The 9,580-nt window shown below is 54.4% G+C and overlaps 1 protein-coding gene across 1 annotated transcript in view; it reads left to right on the top strand.

The window, feature by feature from the left end:
- Positions 1-2,687: 2,687 nt before the first annotated feature.
- VWA1 (von Willebrand factor A domain containing 1) overlaps positions 2,688-9,580 on the top strand; it is a 13,228-nt gene continuing 6,335 nt past the window's right edge. Inside the window, exons 1-2 of the mRNA XM_010074621.1 lie at positions 2,688-2,891; positions 8,013-8,576. Coding sequence (XP_010072923.1) covers positions 2,819-2,891; positions 8,013-8,576 — 637 coding nt within the window. The 5' untranslated portion in view covers positions 2,688-2,818. The remainder of the gene's footprint in view (positions 2,892-8,012; positions 8,577-9,580) is intronic.

Here is a 9,580-nt window from a genome sequence, read left to right as displayed (position 1 = left end):
AACAGGATCTGTCACTTACAGTAATGTTTAAAAATAAAACCAAATTGTCTACGATCTAATTATTTTCCAGGCTGTTTTTTCCTGCTTCCACCTATCCCAGCAGGACTCCCAGGGAGATAAAGACTGAAACCTCTCCAGGCTGCAGGGTGGGAGACTGAATGGCGTTTGCATTGATAAACTGACAAAAAAGGGAATTATTTTAAGACGAGCAACCTTTCCTTCGGAAGTGAGTAATGGAAGGAAATCATCCCCATGTACCCGCCAGCCCCAGCCAAGGGGCTGTGAAGGTGCGTCCCTGAGACAGCCCCGCGGCGTTCCCAGCCCCTCGTTGCAGTCGTTTGCTCTGAGCAGGTCTTTGGGCAACGGGGCGGCAGGAGGGTGGGACAGGAGCGGATGGAGATCTGGGTTGGTTGATGAGGAGCAGCTGGTTTGCAGTGGGGCATTCCTTGCTTCCTCCAGCCCATCCCTTCCCTGTCCCAGGTCCAGAAGAGCAGGTAGGACACGTTCACCAGCAGAGAACAAGGATGCGTCTGAACAAGTCCTTCGCTCAGCGGTGGTTTGGAAAGCCTTTTGCCTTCTTGGCTGCCACCATGGTCGATGCATCAGCAACTGAAACAAATGTGAATCTGTGCGATGAGGACCGAGGAATCTCCTCAGATGGCTGAATTAGACCCTGGTGTGATTACCTTTGCTGGGTAATTTTTCCCTGGAAGCTTGCTTGCCAAATGACTGACAGCTTCCCTGCCAGAGTACCTTCTTACCAACTTCACCACGAGTCCTGGTGAATAAGCCCAGCTCTGGCAGAGCATGCCCAAACCACACCGGCTCAGAGGAAAAAGTCTGCTCTGGATCTCAAGAGGCAAGGATCAAGCCCACTGGGCCAACGGTCAGACATCACTCAGTGGCTAATATCCAGATTCATTTCGGTGGGCTGGAACATTGAGAAACCCTGCTCTGTGTGTTGGGGAAACCAGCCAGTGACAGGATTTGATCACTGTGGCTATTGCACCGGGATTCCGACGCCAGCTTTGAGGGGATCTCCCAAGTTATGTGCTCTTGGTATGAGAGATGGGGTGTCTGATTCTCTTGAGTCCCTAGGACAGTGCTACCCCAGCCTGCATGAACCCATGGGTGAGGCTGGCCCTCATCGAGGGTTATGCACATGGGATGAAGGTATCATACAACCTGATGCTGCACAGCTCCTTCGTGATGCAGCTGGGTACCAAACTGGGAGGGGAACACAACCAGGATGTTTAACTAGTGACTGAATCCATGGTTTCTCCATCTGATCAGATTTCTTGGGCTTGTCCTGACTTTCCATTTGGTTAATGAGTTTGGATACAACGTTTTTTTTCCACCCTGCGCAGCTCCTTGGCTCCTAACTCCTGTTCACTTTTTTTATAGCTCCCAGGAGAGAGAAAATCAAATTGGAGGAAATATTGCTCACCGGTTTTGGAAATCCAACAGGCTCCTCAACTTTCCTCCTTTCAGCCTGTCTCATTGATCACTCCCCACATCCAGGCAGATGAGGATTGACTGGTCTCTTCATCACTGGGTGTAACTCTCCAGCTTTTCCCTACTAGTAACGTCTTGGGTCTGCCCAGAAGTAGCACGTGTTAGAACCTGCGTGGGGGAAAAAAAGGGACAGGGACTATTGTCACCTCTACCTGATGAGATCAGGACCCAAAAGTGGATATATGGACAGCAGGACAGCCATGAGAAGGGAAACTAGGCTTGGCTTGGGTTTTGTTCTGGGAAAAGTCTCCTGTGTATGGGGGCAATAGAGGCTGCACGCCAGCAGAGGCTGAACCTGGGGTCTTTGGTAAGCTCCGCTGCCCCTCCACCCAGGAAGATCTTTGTCACGGGTTTATCTTCGGGCAGTGAGTCCCCTTTGACTCAGAAGTCGCAAACTTGAGGATGTATTTAAAGGGGAGGCAATCCGTGGGCACGCAGCAGGCTGCCGCACGTACCGCCAGCACCAGAGCATCGCTCCGTGCCCGTGCCGGTGCCGCCACTCCCCATCCCGGCAGCGGTGTTCCCACCGGCTCTGCGCTTCCTGGGGTCTTCCCACCGGCTCTCCCCCAGGTAAAGCCGTGGGGCACGGTGGCTGTGAGTCCCCCGTGGGCAGCGTGGGGCAGGGACATGGGCTGGGCAGCGCTAGGACCTGCGGGAAGGCTCGGCCGCCTCCTCCCAGAAGATTTTATTAGCCAATATTCCCAGGGCAGGGAGGCTCCCCAGCCTGTCTCCTCTATATACGTGTTTTTCCTTTTTCTAGTTCATTCCTTTTTCTAGTTCATTCCAGAGCAGAGCAGCTTTGGATTTCTCTAAGCTTCTTTTTTTTTTTTTTTTCTTTTTTTTCTCCTTTCCCCTAGTAGCTGGATTGCTGCCAGTGTCTTGCGGGGCCAAAGTTTTATCTATAGGGATAGATTTTGCAAACCAGCCCAGCTGCACGCAGGCTGCCTGCAATTGAATCCTCGCTCCTGGGGCAAGTTTAAGTCAGGAAAGGAACAGCAGCAGGGGTGCTGTTTGTGCCTCTCCTCCAGCTATTCCTGTCAAGATGGATTTATGACTTTACAAGGAGAGAGGAGGGAGTAGGGGGGGGAAGGAAAATTGCCTCCAGGAGCCAGAGCTGACACCACAGCCCAGCAAAACACCCAGAAAGCAGCAGTCGGATCGTGAGGCATGAGCAGCGGAAAAGTGGCACCCTGGGATCGGGTGGATCCTGGCAGCGGAATATGACTGATCTGAAGCCTTTCATCTGCCTTCCCAGAGCCGAGCTGCTGGATTTAAGGTAGTTTGCCCAGGAGCAGGCTTTGCTATGTTGGCCAAGGCAGTGATTTCTCTCGGTCTGTGGCTGCGGTTTGCTGCGGGACAGGACGCACCTGAGCGAGGTGAGTGCCCGAAAAGGCGAGGTGTCACTGCTTTCCCCCATTTCATACCTCCTGGTCCTTAGAGCTGCTCCTAAAACCTTTTCAGAATAAAAGCTGCAGTTGTATCGCTGCTTTAGGTGGATAGTTGTACGTTGCTCTGCTGGCACAAGGACAAAAAAATCCTTTCTATATTAGAAAGAAATTTTATCTTGCTTGTTTCCAGTTGCAGAAAGGAAACTGCTTCAGAAAATTGGGGAGTTTAGTGCAATCCTATGGAAATAGTCCTGATTCCTCTCTGTTACCTACGTGCTGGGGTACATCGGTTAAGAGAAGTAAAATCAGTGGTTGCTACTATACCTGTCGTCTTGTTCTCTTGCTCATCTCTGGATTGTATTTCCTCTTTAAAATGTTTTCTCTTGGGTACTGCTCAGGGAAAATGCTGATGGGTCAGTCCCACCAGGCTGACAGCAGGGAAGGGGATGGGTGGGGGGGTGAATGTCTCATTTCTGGCTCCTGCAGCGCTGGGCAGAAGCTTTAACCCACTTTGCGGCGGTGAAGCTGATGCAATGACTTCTGTTCTGCCTGGTGTTCGCAAGCAGGAGAGGTTCTGCTCCTTGGCTGCAGGGCTGCTCCATCTGGTTGTCACTGCACCGGGGACACGTACCCAGTGTGGAGGGAGAAGCGACCCTCTGGTCCATCCGGACAGGAGGTCTGCACGCTCGGACTGCTGGGGTCCGATCCTGCTCCTGGTGCGCAGAGCAGCCTGTGTCCATTGCCTGGATCCCCTTACAGGGTGCTGGATCCCATCCCGCAGTGACACAGGCTGGTTCAGGAATGGTCCTGCTGCCTCTGGCGGTGTCACAACGCACCATGGCCACGTTATTCCTATTGTCACACGTTCCTGCTGCTGTGGGAGCGTGTGTGGCCGTTCCCCAGCCCAGGCTGAAAACAATGCTCAGACTTCAGAGTATGTGACAAAGCGCGCGGTGGCATTCCGGCAGGATCGTGCCTTGCTCCAGAGGCTGCTGTGTGTTATTCTCCTGCCGACTTTGCGCCGTGAGCACCCCGAGAGGAAATGAACCTGCTGGTGGGCACGATGCCGGTTCCCTGTGGCTTTGATGTGGGGCCTCCCGGGCTCCTCCAGGTGCTCCCTAAAGCCACCCAGAGCACACAGCCCGTGGGGCAGGGCTGCTGGGCACGGGCTGGCTCTGTCCCGAGGTGTGGCGGTGGTGGGAGAGGGTCACACTACGAGAGGCACTGTTCGAGAGGCAGGGATGCACGTCCTGGACTCCGTTTCCTGGGGACTCGACTGGATGTGGATGGTTGTGGCTTTATCCTCAGCTGCAGGGGGTAAAGTGAGGAAGGTACTGGGTGGCCACTGGTGGTTCTGCACACCCAGGAGCGATGGGCTTTTGCAGGGCAGTGGCTATTGACAGCGCACCAGGGCACAGAGTCAAGGCAGAGCATCCTATGGCCGGTTCCAGCAGTTCCCTCTTTGGGTCCAGAGTCAGATCTCTGCCGCATCTGTGTGAGGTGTGACCATTGGATGGTTTGGGCTTTGATAAATGAACCTTAGGTTGTCATTACCTGGTTAATTTGGACTAGCATCAGCAGAAAACAAGGGGGATGTTGCCATCCCTGTGGGCGCAGCAAGTGAAGAATAAAGCAGGGGATTTGCCGAGGTCCCTGATTTCAGGAGCACAGCTCAGTACCTGGCGTCATTCCGTGATTCCAGGGCTCCTGAGGCTCTAAATTAAACAGCAGAGAGAGTGAAACTCCTGAAAAAGATCACACGGGATGGCAACCCAGCTTCCTTCCTGCCAGAGGAATGTGTCTGAAGGGCCGGTTCTCCACCTCCAGCCTGCAATCCGGGGCACGGACGAGCTGGAACCTGCACAGACAGCTCCAGCTTTCAGCCACACCGGGATATTCTGCTCGGTGGGGCTCAGCTCCTGAAATAGGCGGGTGATCCAGCCGTCTCCCACGGCACAGACTCTCTGACACAATTTTAAATTTAAATGTAGAGCAGCACCCAGCTGGCTGGGTGGGATGGCTCTGTGTGGGGAGAGGGGATGTCCTTCTCCTGCCTCTCACGGTGATCCCAAGGGGCCCCGGGACGTGCAGGATGCCTTCTGCAGCCTCCAAACCTGGCTCTGCTCATAGCTGAGCTTTTTTTGTTGTTTTTTTTTTTTTTCCCTTCCATGGCCAAGCAGTGAGAAGGGAAGACAAGCACGGAATTTCAGACATAGTTAACCAAGACAGGACATGATCGTTTTTGGCTGTAAAATCCTTGATGCTCCACGAGTTCCAAGTCCCGTGTAAATCAGGGATGTGGCGTGTGTTCAGGTCCCAGCTGAGGGCTCGGGGAAGTCTTGCAGCGGATGTCTGCTGTCAGCATCTCGGTGTAAGACAGGGAAGTCTGAGCAGCTGTTTTTCTCCTGGAAAAGCCAAGAATTTAAAATAGGCAGCGCTGTGACTCCGTGGTGACGTTCTGCTCCCATATCCATCCCTTCAAACCACGGCTTTGCACGACTGATGCGTGTCTACGGACCACATACCAGAGGGTGACAACGGGACACTGCCATGTGTCCTCTGGTGTCCCCTGGACTTGTGCAGAGCAGGGGAGCAGCAATGATAGGAGGTCTGCAGGAGCAGAAGCCTGATGGTTCAGGAGGCAGGAGGGGCTCCTGGGTGCCCCTTCTCTCCAAATCCCCCTGGAAGTGAGAAATCTTCCTTTGGCATCTTGCCAAGCAGCCCAAAGCAAAGAAACTTGCTTGAGAGCAGCAGCCGCTTGTGTAACGCTGGGATTTACTGGTAACGAACCTCTGCAGCCCCGCCTCTGGCACCGATGACATGTTTGTGTTGGATGGAGGACAAAGAGCAGGAAGAAGGATGAAAACCTAAACCTGCAGGGAAGGACCATGGAGTGTCCAGTCGTTTTATAAGCGTTGCCATGCGCCTTTGTCTAGATTTTTGTTTTTAAGGATCCTTTCTGCTGACAAAATCTGAACGGGAGGAATTTGTTCCATCTTACGCGGGGCTGGGTGTTCGCAGAGGTATTTGCCTCTATGACAGACCAGCCTTCTGCTCCACCCACAGCCAGTCCCTTTAGCTCCGGAGCATCTACCTGCCCACAGTGGAACTGCTGCTTTTTTAACCTTTTTTTTTTTTTTTTTAAGCTGAAAGAGGGCAGATTGAGATGAGATCTGGGGAAGAAATGTTTCCCTGTGCGGGGGGTGAGGCAGTGGCCCAGGGTGCCCAGAGAAGCTGTGGATGCCCCATCCCTGGAGGGGTTCAAGGCCAGGCTGGATGAGGCTTTGGGCAACCTGGGCTGGTGGGAGGTGTCCCTGCCCATGGCAGGGGGTGGCACTGGATGGGCTTTAAGGACCCTTCCCACCCAAACCCTTCTGTCATTCTCTATCAGCCTCTTGGAGCAGTGCCCCCGTGGGGCTCAGCACCCCCAGCCCATCCCTGCCAGGCTCCCTGCTGTCTCTGGGCTTGCCTCGACATGGCTTTTTGCAGGAGGAGAGCTGTTTGCATGAGCTGTTTCCTTGGAGCGATTCCTTTCACAGGAGCCTTTCCATTCAGCCGTCTGCTGCCGTGTGGTTTTGGCTCCCGTGCGTGGCTCCGGCGTTCAGCCACTGCGTGCTGCACCCATCCATCCGTGCTCCGGAGCCCGCGTCGCTTGGCTACCCCACGTTCCTGATCCTCTCGCTGATAGAGGAACACAAATGGGCAGGCAGGAATCTCTACTCCAAGGGGGTTTTTTTCTCCCTTCTTGCACCTCAAAAGCTGTCAGGGTGGTGGTTAAAAGAATTCCAGACTCATCATTGATATTCCAGCTCTTGTAAATGTCCCAGAGGGGTATAAGGAGGAGTCCCCGATAGGTTTGTGCTTCCCACAGAGCAGTTTAAGTGGAATGGTAAGAAAATGAGCCAAATGGAGTGGACTCCAGAGCACACCCGCAGAAGCATGTTCTCCCTGACATCTTGCATTCTTCTGCACCAACGGGTCTGCGCAGCCCTTCCCCTCATCCCAGAGCCCCTTTGGGGTGCTGCTCCTAAGCCCCCCTAGGAAAGGAGGTCAGTATGGCTTCAGAACAGCAAGAAAACCTCAAACTAGCCTAGTTTGTACAAATCAAGGGAGGAGTCCCCCCACTCCAGACTTTCCTGCCAGCAGCGGTATAAATCAGGGAGCTTGCTGCCAGCCTTGTGCGGATCGCAGCCTTTGAACCGCGAAGCAGCCGGTTCTGAGAATCGGCCGCCTCTCCTGGGAGAGCAGAGCCAGCCGGTTTCCTCATCAAGTTCCTTTATCATTTCATTCTTCTCCAAAGACAGCTCATTTTTCTCCCAGGCACTGCCATTGTCATAAGATGAGATAAACCTATAAGTTGGTTTAGGGCCAAAAATCGCTCCTGACCTCAGCGCTTGCTCTCGCTCTTGCCAGGCTGTTTGCAGTTTGCTCCTTTCTCCGCGACGGCTGCGCGTTAGCCCGGAGCAGCGGCTCCGCATGGCCGAGGCTGCTCCCTGGCAGGGGGCACGGCCAAGCCGCTGGCTCGGGCTGCTGAGGAATGTTCCCAGCTCCTGGAACATGTCCACCTCCAGCTTGGAGCAGAAAGTCCTGGGGATCAGCCGGGTGTTGTGTAACCAGAGGTGTCGGTGCAAGCCAAGGTAGCTCAGAGGCATTTTTTCTGCAGCAGGATCCAGGATTTGTGGGTTGTACTTTTGGCTCTGCCCCAACTCTTGCCTCTTTCCGCTGCCCTGGCCTTTCAGTTCAGTAAAGGGTTAATAACATGTGCCTGGAAAGGCTGTCAGGGGGTTTCCTAAGCCTGTGCGGTGCTTGCAGACCCTGCACTAGCCGTGGTGTGGGCATTCCCCGGTGTGCTCCGGGGCCAGAGCTCCCTCTGCTCCGGCAGCGTCGGGTCCTGGCATCTCTCCTCCCTGCTCCCAGCCCTGTCCTTCTGCAGGACCTGAGAACCTGAGAACATCTCACCCAGGTGAGATGGGTGTCCTTGGAAGTGACCTCCCTTCAAAATTCTCACTGAATTCTGAGGTTGGGCACAAGATGACCAGGCTTTGTGCCTGGGCAGGTATGGGCTCACGTCACTCCACTAACGCACGTCCATCTCTCTTCCCTTGCCAGGTCCCCAGCCGTCTGTTTCCAATTCAGAAGGGGACCTCCTCTTCTTGCTGGACAGCTCGGGCAGCGTCTCCTTCTATGAGTTTTCCAGGGTCAAGGAATTCATGTGGGACCTCGTGCAACCTTTCACGTTTGGCCCCAGAGATGTCCAGACCAGCATCATCCACATCAGCACGACGCCCACCATGGAGTTCCCTTTCAACCGCTACCTGTCTCGTGGGACTCTGCAACAAGCCATCAAGGACACTCGGCAGCTGATGGGTGACACTAACACGGGCAAAGCGCTCTCCTACGCCAAGGAGAAGCTCTTCAGCGATGAAGCTGGTGCCCGGCCAGATGTGCCCAAGGTACTGGTTTGGGTGACGGATGGTTTCTCCACTGATGACATCTCGGAACCCATGCAGCTCCTGAAGGACATGGGAGTGACAGTCTTCATCGTCAGCACCGGCCGGGGAAATTACCTGGAACTCTCTGCGGCTGCCAGCCAGCCCCCGGAGAAGCACCTGCACTTTGTGGACGTCGATGACCTCCCCATCATCACCAAAGAGCTTCGAGATGCTATCCTAGGTACGGCGGGGCTGGGCTGTGGTCGCTGGGAGTTTGGGACAGGGCTGGATGTGAGTTAGCGCCTGGGTCTGCATGCTGGCAGCGTGAGAATCCCCTAAAACCATGGTCCTCCTGACCCACAGCTCCTGCCTGTGCAAACCGAGGTGCTTTGTCCAAGATTCTGTAGGTCCAAGTACAAACCAAGGCTTTGAGGAGGTCTGGGACAAATATCTCTGCTCCCCTTGGAGGGTCCCAGCACGGACTGGGACACATTCCTTTCTGCAGACCTGTTAGCGAGATGAACTTGTGTTTGTAATTAATTGTTCAGTTGTTAATGACGGAAGGAGGCTCGGGCAGCACGTTATCCGGACTCCTTAGAAACCAGCAGGACTCTGAAATGAATCACGCAGGTCACAGCCATCCGCACAATGCAAGAGCAGCACGAGTCTACCCCCGCCTGCAGGGGTTCATTGTTAACCAGCGGCTTCCCGAGCAGGCAACGAGCTAACTGCAGGCAGAGGCTGCTGGTGGTGGGAGCAGGGTGCCTAAGCCCCTTGAATTCAATTTTCACTTTCAGGGTGATTTTTAATTTTTTTTCTCTAAAACGCTGTCTGGCTCTGTGCTGTCTGATGGAGGCGAAGAACGTGAATGTGTTGAGCACATTGCATAGACAAAACGGGCTGTGCATGCCTGGGGAGGATTTGGTCCTGTCGGATCCCTCCAACTCTTGCCTGGGGTAGATCTGCCTCCCTACACATACCACCCTGTGCAGGCACAGCGGCTGGCACGCACCGAGACACCCACCTCCTGCCCACAAGTGGCTGTTCTCTTACCAAGAACAATTGCAGATGGTGCTTGCTATCAGCAGCCAGATTGTAGGAGACAAATGGTTCTTGTTCCAGAAATCCCCTGTTGTAACGTGTTCCACACCCGTTGGATCTATAGCCCGCCTTGGCCAGCGCAGCCCTCGGAAGCAAACCCCAGCCTTGACTCGTGCGGCTGAGCAGCCCAGCCGCCTCGCCGGT

Source organism: Pterocles gutturalis, unplaced genomic scaffold (genome assembly GCF_000699245.1).
Source record: "Pterocles gutturalis isolate BGI_N339 unplaced genomic scaffold, ASM69924v1 scaffold29592, whole genome shotgun sequence".
In the NCBI taxonomy this organism is placed as follows: domain Eukaryota; kingdom Metazoa; phylum Chordata; class Aves; order Pterocliformes; family Pteroclidae; genus Pterocles; species Pterocles gutturalis.
The sequence above is the reverse complement of the archived record's forward strand: the minus strand, read 5'-3'. Positions and strand labels throughout refer to the sequence as shown.